This window comes from Echinops telfairi, unplaced genomic scaffold (assembly GCF_000313985.2).
Source record: "Echinops telfairi isolate 266 unplaced genomic scaffold, ASM31398v2 ScPeMD7_31;HRSCAF=116, whole genome shotgun sequence".
NCBI classification, from domain to species: domain Eukaryota; kingdom Metazoa; phylum Chordata; class Mammalia; order Afrosoricida; family Tenrecidae; genus Echinops; species Echinops telfairi.
In genome coordinates this window covers 51,666,244-51,681,351 of record NW_022103928.1, presented here as the reverse complement: position 1 = coordinate 51,681,351, position 15,108 = coordinate 51,666,244, and the positions used below count along the sequence as shown (strand labels likewise).

The 15,108-nt window shown below is 42.9% G+C and overlaps 1 protein-coding gene across 1 annotated transcript; it reads left to right on the top strand.

The window, feature by feature from the left end:
* Positions 1–227: 227 nt before the first annotated feature.
* LOC115869526 (cAMP-responsive element modulator-like) lies at positions 228–15,104 on the top strand (the record flags this gene model as incomplete). Its single annotated transcript, XM_045290156.1, has 3 exons — positions 228–315; positions 9,619–9,775; positions 15,017–15,104. Coding segments are annotated over exons 1-3 (285 nt in total), but the record flags the coding sequence as incomplete, so codon positions are not given.
* Between the last annotated feature and the right edge of the window lie 4 nt (positions 15,105–15,108).

Sequence of the window (15,108 nt, the reverse complement as noted above, 5' to 3'; positions counted from 1 at the left end):
TGAAACATTTTTTCTTTCTTTTTCTTTTTTTGCCGGAGTCGCGCTCCACAGGTTTCTATGTGGACGTGACAAACGAGAGCATTACGGTGGTTTATTATGAGAGGAATGTTTTTAGGGCTTTGGTTTCAGTGAGCTCTTCTGTGACAGAGCACATTGATGGCAGTGATAGGCTAGTGATGTCATTGTGATGTCAGCCCTGCTACTTATTCTGCACATGCCTTCTCGTTTGGAACATTTTATGGTGAACCGTGATAAGGGAAACAAGGCACTCCTGCATGCAGAAGCCCACCATGGCTGTAACGGGGGAGGAAACAGGTGAGACTCGGAAAGAGGGGCTCTTCCACGGACCCCGCAGCTTTTGTCGTTGTTCAAGTTTTAGGAAAGGTACATAGTGATCGCGGCTGGTGTTTCTACAAGAGTTGCATTTCTAGTCGTAGTGAGAAGTTTCTTTTAATTTCTCCCTCCAGTTCCCTCTGCTAAGGTCTCCAGTCTCCAGTCTCTCTTGTTCTCTCTCTTGCCCTCCTGCCCTCCACACCCCCCACCCCCGCCGCAGTCTACCAAAATAAGCTGTTACTTCATCTGCAACCTGTTGCAAATTCAGCTCGGTTACAAGTTAGGGATACATACTGCTCAGGCTATCGAAAACAGCCGGAGAACTAGGCTTCCGCTGGGATTGCCGTGTACGAAGGTGGCTCCTAACCGAGGAGGGAGGGCGGGCCAGCGGGGTCGTGGGCGTCCTGCGCGCCTGCTCGATTCGCCCCTCCCGGATTCAGAATGGTCTGTTCCTCCGCTAATTGAGTGCAAAGCGCTGACGTCATCACATTTCCTGGAATCGGGTTTCAGCGGGGAAGTGGAAAAGTTAAACTCCAAGGGAGCTGCACGTTGACGTCAGCCCCGAGTCATGCTGCGATGTGGTCAGTCCCTTCGGTTGGGGCCCGCGCGCTGACAGCTGCCGCGGGAGGCCGCTCCTCGCACCGGCTCGCTTTGCCTTGTAAGCCTCGCTTGGCTAACATTCCGCTGGCGGTAAGTCGATGCTGATGGGGGGACTCGCCCCTGAGCCTGCAAGGCCTGCGTGAGGCGGACGGTCAAGGGCGAGGGAGGTAGGGTTGACTCTCCAGATGAGGCGGTGGTCCCCCCACGTGCCCGGGCAGGAAGGCTTCTGCGTCGGTGGCGGAGGGTCCCGGACTCGGAACTTCAGTCACCTGAGGACTCGCGAGTTCGCGCGCCCTCTGGTGCTCAGTCGGGGAAGTGCTGCCTGTCAATCGTTCCCTCCGCCCGTGGGATTGAAATTTGTGATCAGTGAGCCTCTCATTACGGTTTGCTTTACGTAGTAATTTTTTTTTCCCCCAGCGAGGGATTTTGAAAGGCTTCGTTGCTAAATATTCTTTATGTGACCGCAACATTTTATCTGCAGTAGTGCCTTCGTTCTAAGCCACAACTGAATTTATAGGCGAGTTCGAGAATGCATCGATATGAATAGCTTAAGCACAATTCAGGCTCTTTAGTTAGTGGGTGGACGGAAGTCTTCTAACTAACTTGGCAGTGAAAGTTGATGGGTCCAAGTCTTCTTCCTTGGTAGTGAAAGTTGAGTATTCAAATGCGAAGTTTTACAAAGTTTGAACGGAATTGGCTTTGTTTTTGTTTGTTTGTTGTTATTTGGGGGGGGGGCGGTTAGTGTCTTTAGGAGCCGCTGTTTTTGTTCTCGCCAAAGAAATTTTGTGAAGCTCCTGAGATGGTATAGATATGTAGCAGCTCTCAACTTACAAACTGATGATAAACTTAATCTAAAATACTACGAGTCCTGTGATTCTTAGAACCACAAGGCATTTCTGTTCACACTTATTTTCTACAAATTAGTAGTAGGTTTCTACTTGCACCTTTGACTTGTCTAAGCCGGAGGGAGAATCATTAACAAAAAGTGAAATCATTGAAAAACGCTTAGAAGGTTTACAGACGCAGCAGTGAGGTAAAAATGTGCATTTAAGAAACACTACCACTGCTGGTAAATAAATGGAGTTCTTAATCCATTGTATGCTTATGGCCTGAACAGATCATCAATTAGGAGATCACCCCCACCCCAGCAATCTATAAAAAATGCTTATATATGATTTGTCCCTTCTAATTTAAAATTTTTTAAGTGTTGAAACAAACTTTTTAAAGTCTACTTATTAGAATCACTGCTATTTGAAAACAAAAGGCAAATTTTTATTTGTGTGTGTGTGTATGTGTAGAAGCCAAAAGAACACAGGATAAATGGGGCTTTCCTCAAGATATCATGGTTCCTGGTCTTGGAATCTCATTGTGGGACCAATGAACATGTGATCTAGGTTATTGGCTTGCAAACTCTGACTGTGATGGTTGACGTGTGTGTGTGTGTGTGTGTGTGTGTGTGTGTGTGGTATTAGAGCTACAGTTCTGAGCAATACATTTGCAGAAGGCTCTGACTTATAGTGGGAGTCCTAATTCCATTTTGAGTCTCCACACAGATTCAGGTGGCTATGTGAACAGTTTGGCCCTCTGGTTGAGTGTGTTTGCTGTGACTCCCCTGGCTGGGAAGAGGCAGTGTACTCCTCAGGAACTTGCCTGGGTTGACTGTGATAGAAATTGGGGTACCAGGGTCATATGCCTGGCTAGGATGCCCAGTGAGTCTCAGAACTAACTGTATAAACTTTGCTAGTCTGCAATAGCTTTTGTGTCACAAACGGTCTCTTTCTGTCTTATGTAGTCCTGCCTGGGACTGTGATGTGTTGATCTGCTGGCAAGCACGAGTCTGTGCCAGGCCCTTTGGCACCCATGTCCTCTTTAAGTAGCTGCGCTCTTTGGCCTCCATTCTGGCCCTCAGACTGATGGTCTTCCTTGTCCAGATGGTTCCTTTTCTCTGTCTTATTTAAGGCTTAATAAAAGTGTCTCCATAAAATGTAGATTTCCATTTTGGGGTGCTTTTCCTCCTAGACGGGCCCTGGTGGCGTCGTGGATTAGGCAATGGACTGTTAACTGCAAGGCCAGCGGTTCAAAGGCACCAACCGCTCCACCACAAGTAGATGAGACTTCCATCTATTTCCGGTACAGAGTGACATCTCAGAAACTCATCAGGACACTTCTACCTGTCCTATAGGATTGCTCAGAGTCAGAATCGACTCCGTGCCTCTAAGTTTTCTTAGCCTCCTGCCACAAACAGCACAAGCAAGTTTCAAAAATAATGCACATCCTTACAATATACACTATGTTCATACTTTCCTTTCTAGTTCAAAACTAAGCTTTAACAAAAACGATACATTTACCTATCACGGGCTCATGGAATGCAGCGTAACATGAAGAGTGAACATTGATAGTTTACAGAAGTGTGTTATGAATTCTGTTGAGTATAGTGTAAGCTTTTACTAAAAATAGTTCCTGGCTTTATTCATAGGTTGATTATATTAAGAGTGTAACTATGTGTCTTAGATTTTGAGTCTTAATACATTTCATTTAGCCCAGATTTCTAAAAAAACAAAGATCCCAACTCATTCATGTTCGGAACCCAGAACCTTAGGGAATATTTTAGTGCGCAGTAACAAGGATCTATATCACCTTTATGAAAAGAAGCTGCTGGAAATTATTTTTGTGTAGAAATTTCTCCTATGAATGCTTCAGATCAGGTTACAATTGCTTCTTGAAATCACTAGCAGAGCTTGTTATACTCATGTTGGAAATTAAAAGCTCCCACTTATAAGTCAGAATAACCCCAAGTCCTATGGAGAGCGGACTGAGATTGCCACTGTGCTATTCTCCCCTCGTTTTTTGAAAACATTTCAAAAGAAATGTAATTTGGGATTAATGTTTCACTTGACTTGGTTGTATTGGTTTTTGTTGATGTCTTTCCCTGCAAAATCATGATAATATGTTGCATTTATGTAAACTTTTAAAAACGTAATGTTCAAATAAACATAAATACAAATGATGGTAAGTGTTTGATATCAAAGAAGTTAACCAACGCAAAGAGACACTAAGACACAGATAGAAAGGCAGGCAGTAAAGGGCCACATGTCTAAGGAGGCCTGAGGAAACCATATTTAACTATTTTTTTTAAAATGACAAACCTTAAATATATTCTCATTGGTACGCCAAGGGCAAACATTACAGAGCTCATTTTACTTCGAACTCCAGAGCAATTATTGTGGTAGAAAGCCAGCGATTGGGGGGCCACTTTGAATCTTCAGATTCCTTGTCTCGTTCTGTTCACACCATATCAGAATACTTCTCAAACTTCACGTGGTATTGGTAAGTTAATGCTAATGTCTCATGGGTTACAGTAGCACGTTAACACACTGTTGATACAAGACATAAAGTTAGTGTCACTTTTTTCTATGAAAAAAAAGCACTCCCTGGGGATAATAGCGCATCTGACTATTCACTGAACGATCAATTAATGAATTGAATTTCAATATTCCCAACTCCTCATCTCTTAGATATAACTTTTGACTACGATGTGCACTTAAGTCAAGCAGGTTGTACCTTTGAAATATTCAACCAATTAATTATATGCAGTCTATTTGATTCAGTAATCGTAACAAATTTGAAAAATACCAGTGCTTACAGGCAGTGCTTAAATAGTTATTTTTATATAGGATTTCATTTCCCTGGAGGAAATGGAGAAGGGACCTTTTGGCACTAAGGGACACCTGGCAGGGACAAGCCTGACTGGGGTCTTAGGGCACCGGGATAGTAGGAGGGAGGGAGGGAGAGAACCCAAGCCAAAAATGGAGCCAGTACCTTTTATTCCTGTACCTCGGTAGAGCCGTCCTTGCTTACCGGTGTGACTTCCTCCATTGCTTAGCTAACCCTAAGGTGTACTTAGGGTTTGTGGCACAATGTGAAATGTCATGAGAGAAAAGCTCGTCTGTGAAAATGTTTCTATTCAGTACTTACAGAGCTCTCAGTAAATAACCAAACAAGCAGATGACCTCACCATTGGATGATAAGTTGCTTCCCTTTGGAAATGCTGAAGCTAGAATTCTGCTGGGTTTCTTATTTCTTCATTTGCATTCTCCTTTTTGACTTATGGGGTTTTTGGGTTTTTTTGTTTTCTTATTACCAGCCTGACAAGCATGTATTCTTTGGTCACTTGTGATTTCCCCACTTTCAAGATTCTGTTTTAAATGATTATATACATGGAAAAGGATATTTTATCTTTTCTAATGACTATCACTCTAAAGGGATATAACAATAGAGGAGTATAGACTTTAAACATTTCTTCATAGGCGTATTTTGAACAGAATAAGTAGTAAGAGCCCTGTACTTCATTCTATTTCCCATGTTTGTTAGAAGGGAAATTCCAGGGGAAATATATATTTATGGATGTTATAAGCTTTTTAACTAATATACAGTATAAGCATAATATGGAACGTTGTCTTTCAGAACTTAAGGAAGGGAAGAGGAAGGGAACTAACATGTGCTGAATGCCTACCATATGCCAGGCACTGTGCTAGACACTTTGACATACATTGCAGGGTTTATTGTGAGTATTCAATGAGATAATGTATCCCCATTTTACAGATGAGGAAACTGAACTTGCCCCAAGTCACATGGCTGGTAAGTGACAGAGCTGGACTAGAACCCAAACTCCAAACCCCATGCCTTTTCTGCTGTACCGTGTGTAAAGCTGGGCAAAGAGAGGTATGAAGTAATGACCCGGATCAAGAGTTCCAGGAATTTTCTTTCCCCACAAAGTATTGGAAGCTAAATCTAAAATATGTATGTATGTATATTTTAATATTAGGACTTAAGAGTTTAAACCATTATCATTAGAATTCCACTGCTTCTCCAGTGCCAGATTAGATAGCTCCAATCCAAAGGGAGATTGATCCAGAAAGGTCCGTTTGAATAAACATATAATATCTTGGAGGGCTTACCATGTTTCACTGACCTTAGGATGTAGCGATGATGATATATCTAGAAGAAGGACTGCTTATTTTGCTCATCTCAGCATTCCAAATGACCGTGGATTTAAGCATATGCCTAGCAATTCCAAAATTTACCTGGCGGTGTACACACAAACTCATCAAGTACCCATTGTGTGCCAAGTCCATACAATGCAGGGTGCTAGAGGATACCAAGGTTAAAAACACCACTACTCCCGGCTGACCAAAGATTCCCTTACCTGAGTGTATACATGTATTTTCCCTTACTCTTTTGCTTCAGTCAGCATTGTTAAGCCCCTTGGATGACCCATTTATTCTTTTTTTTGACCCATTTATTCTTAAAGAGGGTTTACACAGTGAGAGTCCAGACAACAAAATGAGACACGGACACTTTTATTGGTTAGCTAGACATAGAGTTGGCCTTAATGAGAATACAGGAAAAAACAAGGCTATCAAAGAATGCAAGATGGTTATTCAACTGAGATCCATAGACATCTGATCTACTTTACATCGCCACTCCATTTATAATACCAGAGACACATTAATTCAGACCCTTTTATAATTTACTTTAAAAAAAGTAAAACCATTTGCCATTTGGATTTCCTCAAAACAAAAGTTTCTCTTTGCCCATATATTTATATATTTTAATGAAGTTTATTAATGCATATGAATAAATGAACTTTATTAAATAGATGGAATTTATCAGTTGATAATTATTCAATGCCTATGTCATGTAGATTTTAGGGCTGTTACAGAAATTTATATCCATACTATGAGAAGTATACATCATATAGATTTTGGGGGTATCTCAGAAGTTTACATTTAAAAAAAGGAAATTTACATTCATATTAAGGCTTGAGCTAATGAATGATAATCTCTGATTTTGGTTGAAAGAAATGGAATATATGCTATATGTGAAAATAGTAATATCACTCAATTTCTTAGCTAAGAACATTCAAATGTATCACCCCCTTCCCAATGATGACTTTTAAGTGATTTTTTTCTGAGCCATTGTTCAAAATAGTTTAAGAATGTTTATTTCAGAATGGTCGTGGCACATTCTTTTCTTACGTTTTTCATTAAAATTTTTATATTAATTAATTACATTAAAATATTTTTTAACGCATTGTGAATTAGGTGAAGGCTTGCACATTCTTTTTATTATCCTACATGGCAGCAGATTTGGCCCTTGAGGGTGCTTCTGGTTTTTGGAGGCAGGGAACAGAGACTCAGAACCACTGCTAGTAAACATAAGCCCAGTGAGTGCACGCTATTCCCCATCTGGGAAGTCGTCTCACAGGCCCTCCCCCTCGCCCCCTCCCCCAGTGGATACGCAGGGTTCCTGTAGATCATGCAGTCATCCCGCTCTGACTTCACACTCCAGAAAATAGCAAGTGAATGCAGAAGTAGGGAGAAGCCTCTCATGCCTCTCCGCACCTCCCTGTTAATTTTAGGGCACGTCTCTGTAAGGCGTGTTGTGAACGGAAAGAATAGCCGAGACCAAGGTCTGCATCCGTGCTGCCGGCAAATGTCAACACATGTGACATGGCCCATTCTCGTGTGTGACTGTGGTTCCAGTTTTAGAACGCCACGGAGCTCCCAGCTGCTCTGTCGTTTCAGCCTCTCCCACCACGTAACTTCCTTTGCTGGGTGGGGGGGGGGGGCAAGAAGCAGGGGAACCCCAGGGCACTGTGCACCCCTCAGTTTCCAGCAGCAGGATGACAGCGTTGGGAGACTTGAAAACAAACGGTTTCTAGTGGCCTTCCTGACTTCAAGACTATGGCTGAGAATGAGACATCTGTGTCGCCAGCTTTGGTAGTTGTCATCAAAGCCGCCTTGGACTCTGTCCAGGTCCATCAGCAGAGACTTTGCTGGTGACCACTCTCTCTACCACAGCTACGATGGACACCCCTGTCTAAACATCATCGAAAGAAGCGAGAGGAGGTGTCACCTTGTGAGGACACAGCTGGAGATGATCTGTAGTGTCTCGGGTCTTCGTTCAGTTTCGAGCCTTTGGGGAAAACGTGACTGGCATAGACCCCAAAGCCTTTGGATCTGTTCGTTTTTGTTTTAACCTAAGGGGGGTGGGGGTGGCATTTGACTGTTTTTAATGATAGAGGTGAAAATTTGGCTCCCATTTTGGTAAAACATATTTCAGTGAAATGGAGCAATGCTGTATTTCTTATTTGGATTGGCGTTTGGTTCAGACCAAATTGAATACTGTTGAGTTGCCTCTGTTTATATAAATCTACCCTTTCCTTGCATTTAGAGCCTTGGTGGCATCGTGGTTACATGTTGGGCTGTGGTCTGCAGGTCGGCAGTTTGAAACCACCAGCTTCTCCGAGCGAGGAAGATGAGGCTTTCTAGCCCTGTAAACAGTTAGAGTCTTGGAAAGTCTGCCCTGACCCGTAGGCTCGATAGGAGTCGGCATCGACTCCGTGGCAGTGAGGTTCGTTTTGTTTTGTTTTTTCTCTTCGGTGTCCTTGCGTTTAGCTTTGGGAGAGCGTGCATTTGTATCTCCTTCACCAGAGTGCCAAATTCACGGTGGACCACACATTCTCACCGTTGAAGCGCTGGCGGTAGAAACATGTTTCATTACTCATATCCATCTGTCTCTTCCAGGGAGCTATGTTTTTTGCAGTAGGTTGACAAATTTTGATAATAATTTGGGAAATCTGAAGGACTTACAGTTAGTATTCAACCTGAATACTAAGTAAATATTCAGTGTCCCTTAGCTGTATGCTTTATACTAAAATTAGAATGCTTTTTAAAAAGTGAACACTTAGAAATGTATTATTAACTCAAGAAACCTAAGGAAAACAGAAATGATCTTTCCTTAGAGAAAACAGCTTTAACTTGAATGTTGGTGTTTAATTTTTGTTTTGTACTGAAAATCCAGTGAGCTAGATTTCCTCCCAGTGCCTTGGCCATTTTCTGGTAATGGGTTTGCACTTGAGCAGTTCCACTTAAATGTCGTGCAGGTCTGATTGAGGCGACAGGAAACCTCTTTAACTGGAATATTCCAGGAATGGCAACGTTCTGCTTCCTCACACATTCTTCTGTGGTGGGTTATAACCAGCTCCCACCGACTTGCCAGTAGTTAAGCTTTCAGAATCTCTGTGAGTTGTTTGTTAAAGCAGCCATTATTAAATAGGTCTTTTAAAACAAGTGACATTAAAAACCCAGTTATTAAATACACAGAATTCATCAGTTCCCATGATGTCAAATGTGCTCTCGGGGTTGTTCACATCTGCTGTCTCTGCGCAGCTCCTGTTGCCTGCACGTTTCTTCCCACCTCCACAGTAAGCGACACCATGCGAGCAGCTTGCAGTTGGCCATGGCAAAGGGGCAAACGTGACCCCCACGGTCTTTTCTTCCCCGAGAGCAGGTGACTACACATTCATCAGCACGCCACAGATTTTATGCTCCATGAACTTTGAATTGAAAAGCCGTCGCTCTACCTTAGCCACCACGCATTAGGACACTTCTACTTTAAATGACGAGAGCACACCAACTGCCATTGTTCCCAATGCCGAAGAGGCTCTTTCTTCCATCCCCGAGATGCCTGTAATGCCGCAGCACAGTCATCTAAAATGCACGAACAAGACCACTGTTTTATGACATGTAAAGAGAAGTATGTGATTTCCAGGTCAACCTGACTTAAAATGCCATATTGTGAATTACTGACATACGCTTGTAATATTTTACTTCATTACAGCTGCCACCGGTGACATGCCAACTTACCAGCTCCGAGCTCCGACTACCACTTTGCCACAGGGAGTAGTGATGGCTGCCTCGCCAGGGAGTTTGCACAGTCCCCAGCAGCTAGCAGAAGAAGCGACACGCAAACGAGAGCTGAGGCTAATGAAAAACAGGTGAGCTTCCCCACTAGCACCAGGCAACCGCGTGTGGGACACATACTTCACTGCTGCGGGGCTCCACCAGTATTGGGCTTTTCCCAAGCTATTTCTGTGAAGGCAAGTGTTACGTAACTTCTTTACATGGGTGTGTGCCCTGCATGGGATGGTAACTAGTTTGGTTTCTACGTAAAGTTCTCAGACACGGAGTGCCTTCTTTCATCAGGAGTGCATTCCCATAGTGCTACAGGGGGTAATGTCCAATAGCTACACTGGGTTTTTTTTTAAATGATGATGAAAGGACTTTATTACAAATAGAGATGTACTTTGTATTTGATACTTATTTTATGGCATGTATCAAATACATGATAAAGGTGGTATATGATAGAGGTGATACATTAAAATTTTTTAGTTCTTTGTGCACAAAATAAATTTGCATGTGAGTTAAATACTTCTTTCTAACTCTTGAACCCTGTATCTATTCTGTAACACCCCCCCCTCTGTTTTACTGAACTGTGTATTCTTAATACGTCAGTAAAAATGCAAATATGAAAAATTAAAGTTAAATTATTCATAGTCCAGGCTCTCACCTAGAGATAACGACTAATAACTATATATGTATATGTGAGCATAATGTCCAGTCTGTTCTCTCCCCTTTTCTTTCACTCTCTTGTGTTCTCTATTACATTATTTTTTTAAAGCAGCATATTTTTCAAAATCCTTTTTTTGTTTTTATTTCTTAGCAGTTTTATTGGCATATAATTCACTTCTCACACAATCTGGTATTTCAATCATATTAAGAAGAGTTATACAGTCATCACCACAATCAATTTTAGGACATTTTTCTTCTTTCTTATACTCAGTATTATTAGCTCCCCATCTTCCCCAAACCTCCCTTGCCACACTCCCATGAAATTCAGTTACAGTCTCTATAGATTTGTCAAAATTCCTTTTTGAAAAAAATCTAACTTGCATATTATTTTGGGATTTAATTTTTATTCGGGGGAATAGTGCAAATTAATCTTATTTTCAAGATGCACAGAATTGGTCTGAGTTTATCAGCAGTCTTGCCACACTTATATCCAAAGATTAAATAATTTCACCCAGTGGCAGCTATTTGCTAGGTGTTGTTAGTTAGCAACCTAGTGAATCTAGACATGATGGCTTCTGAGCGCCCAACATTCAGAAACGAATGTCTGCTTCGTCACTGTCTTCTGTACCTTGAGTGTGAACCAGAAGTACCGTATATGCTCGAGTATAAGCCAACCCGAATATCCACCGAGGCACCTAATTTTACCACAAAAATTACATTAAAAATATGCTGGAAAACCCAGCTTATACACAAGTATATATGGTAGCTATATTCCGTTTACCAGTTATTTTTCAAAAGTCAAAATGTAATAAGAGGAAGTCTTTTTTTATTATCATTTTATTGGGGCTTGTACAATTCTTATCACAATCCATACATCCATCCATTGTGTCAAGCACATGTGTACATTTGTTGCCATCATCAAACATTTGCCTTCTACTTGAGCCCTAAATATCCGCTCCTCATTTTTCCCCCTCCCTAAGAGGAAGTCTGAAGTTGATTCTGGCATCCAAGCGTATCAGATCACACATCACTTGGTGGGCTTTCACACTCAGCAAACGAGCAAAGTAGGATCAGTAAGACTACACGTTTTTATCAGCGGTTGCTCTGTTTATCGAGTCATGCTGGAGTTAGACTTGTCAGTCTCTGTGGTGTACTCAGAAATCCTGAAGGGCTGGATGAGGAAAGGGGGGGGAGGGGCGCCTCACACCACATCCTAGTTGTGTTCTGCACACCTTGATACCATGGTGGCACAGGAATACTTTCTGCGATCCCAGGCGATGGCTGGAATCGCCCCTGGTTGTTGGAATGTACATGGTCAGATTCAGTTGAGACGCATAAAATCTGACAGTAATACAAACTGAAATTGTTTATTGAAGACTGCTTTTCCAACAGAAAATAAGAAAGAAAAACTTTAACCTTCTTACTTCCTTTCTATTACTGTTCTCTGCTTTTATTTTTAGATATCAAAATTCTGTCATTTCATTTTGTTATTTCATTTGTCAAAATGAAATAAATGATCAGGCAGTGGGTGCCTGTAAACTTGCCACCCAGCCACCAAACCCACAAACTCACTGGCATCAAGTCAATTCCGGTTCATAGCGCCCCGTAGGACAAGGGAGAGGTGCTGTTGTGAGATGCCTCTTCTTTCTCCTCTCCACACAGCTGCCCTCACGTGTGTGTGCGGGACCATCATGAGAGAGAAAATCTATGGTAAGATATTAGGGTTTTAAAAAAGTAATGAAGAACCCCAAGCTTTATGAATAGTAATTTTGTTTGCACTACAAAGAACCAGAAACCTGGAAAGTACAGGCTTACCCTTGTAAGCAGTTTGTTTGTTTGTTTGTTTTGGCCACAGTAGATGGGCACAGGGTCTCAGTAGTGTCCTCGAGCACTGTGCCATTCATTTCTATCATTGCCACACGGCGGCCATCTCTCCAGACAGTGCATCGGGCAGGAAGAAAGGACTCCATCTCAGAGTTGCCAGTGGTGGAGTCTGGCCCCTCATACAACCTTTCCACGAGGATCCACTCAGCGTGTTTCTCTGACATTTCATTGGCTAGAACTAGGCTTTGAGTCGTTGGATCCTGAAGAGGGTTTGGGCTTTACCTGCCCACTACATTTTTCAGAGCAAGACAAGAGAAAAAGTAGGTTGTAGATGGGTATCAGTTGAGCCATTGCCACGTCCAAGTCGAAGGAGTTTTTTCTTTCTACTGTTCCTTTAGCCCTCACCAGGCCCCATTATTAGTCGCATGTTGCCCACAGGTGAGGAACCGAGGGTTAGCGAGTTTAAGGAATAAGTTGCTTAACAGAGCCCACACTGGACAGAGATAGGAGATGCCACCCAATAGTCTTTGTTCCAGAACCTACTGCTTGTCCCTGACCCTAAGGTCACGGCAGAGCAGACCTCCCAGGCAGCTGCAGATGCCCAAGCAGGCAAGTGCCTGGGTTTTACTTAGGAATGCAGAGAGCCCGGGGCACTTCCTCCTCTTTTCAGTCATTGTTTTTCCTTTACAGGAGATAACTGATTGTCTTCCTAGCAATCCAATGGCCGTCTTTATCTCATTACAGCCTTCTCAATGTTTCCTCTCTGCCCAGTGCTTGCTTTCCAGGCTGAGGATCTATCCAGACAAACGCTAGGCCTGAAAACAGCTAACTATTCTTAGAAGCAGCAGCTGTTCTCCACAGCTGAACAGTATTTAGGAATGCACCATCAGTGGCATTTTCATTTCAGTCTTTGTCCTGACAACATTTTGACCCCAGTAACACATATGTGTGCACACACCAATATGTAAAATAAGAACGACGGGTATTTACAACTAACAGCTGGGTTAATACAGCCTTAAAAAATGTAACATCACCACCACCACAGTGTCATTCAATACTTAAAATTTCATTTCATGGTAACTTGCTTTGTGAGATGACTGTTTTCCTTCTGGATCTAGATGTTACTTTTTATTTTTTATTTTTATTTTTTTTGATCTAGATGTTACTTTAATGATTAATAATGAAAACCTTGATATTCACAAGTGAATTTGCGTCCCTTTGTAGAAAATATATTTTCTTCCCAAACTGGTAAATTATCAATGGGGCGCATTTGTAACTTTTCTCCCTGTGCATATGTGGATTAATCAGTATTTTATTAGACTCAGCAGTCAAGTTCACATTTCCGCCCCCTTCCCCCCACCCCCACCCCCACCCCCACCCCCCTCACCCCACACAGGCCTTTTTGAAATCTATTTTGCTAACCAGTTGAAAAGTCTGGGGGTGGGGTGGGAGGGGAATCGATTAATTTTTCTTGGCCTGGAAGTGTAGGGGCTGACGTTTTCCTGCAGCTCGTTGGGATTTCAGGCCCTCTTTTTGGCCGACTCCTGCTGCCCACGGAGAAAACACAGATAGGCAGTCATGGGAGTCTCGGACCCGAACAAGAAGAGAGTTGGCCAGATCTGTTGTCTGTATCACACCTGGATCGGGAATATAGCAGTGCTAATCAGCGAACTTGTAGATACTCAGTACTATCTCTAGGAAAGTGTAAAGTTGAATTATAAGATGTCTCCCTGTGGGTTTTTTTGGGATGGATTTTATCAGGCAACGGGTACCAGTGCACTCACACAGGTTATTTTCAAATTGAATACTTCAAAAGAAAGCTGTTGGCAGAAGATATAATCCATAGAGGAGTTCCATGAGGTATTTGCCACCTCACCTCCCCACCAACAACACAGCAAGAGGAAATGTTGGCTCTAGTCATTGTTTTAAGGGCCGGTTATGCTAGAAAGTTACTAACTCGACTCATCCCTTTGTTTGTGTTGGGCTGTTGGCTGCTGGTCTGGTCTTCATTCTGGGCAGGCTTCCAGGGCTCTAACCATCCATGTGTTGGGTATTAAAGGCATGTGATTAAGAGAACAAACTTGAAATACACTTTTGAGTTACTCACTAACTTCCTTTTCAGCATTCCATTCGTGGTGCTCACGCATTCCTGCAGTGTTGTGTTGTGTTGTGTTGTGTTGAGTGTGTGCCTGCCCCAGCTGCCTTTTCTCTTCTTCAATTCCGAACCAACGGCCATTTCATGTTGTCTTGTGAGCATTGTCATTGCTCGTTATACTCACACCTGCTGTGTTTTCTAGCTAGTAAGTAAACTTGTTTCTGGTAGTCATGATTGAGCCTACTTGTTGTGCTGAGATTTCTTCTGAAAAGCACAGAGCCCCAATATTGACATGTAAGCCTACTGGGGACTCCAGTCTTCTAATTGTCTTTTCATCAAAGAACAGTGAACTCGTTGTAATGAGGTATATGGGTAGACAAAGACACTTAAGACAAGTTGGGGGGATCTGCATGTGTTTTTGTAGCCATTCCACTCGGGGATGTGGCCCTACGGTTTTGGATCACTGAAAACAATCCCCTGATCTGGCCTTTGCTAGGAACAGGTGTCCTCAGGAAACCCTCTCCACGCTGCATGCTGAGCAAGCTGATGGTGCGCGTCTCCCGTGGCGGCTGTTGTGGGACAAGAAGGCACGTGCCTTGTTCCGTTTGTCGAACGGCGGTGCACGAGCCTCACGGACGACAGATCAGCTGGTCGGCTGCTGTGTTTGGTGGGCGGCCAAGGTGCACCGAGCCGCTCTGAGCTGTGCAGGCAGCTGTTCCTGTAGTCATTTGCCTTGTGTTGCTTCCAGGGAAGCTGCCCGGGAGTGTCGCAGGAAGAAGAAGGAATATGTCAAATGTCTTGAAAACCGTGTGGCTGTGCTTGAAAACCAAAACAAGACTC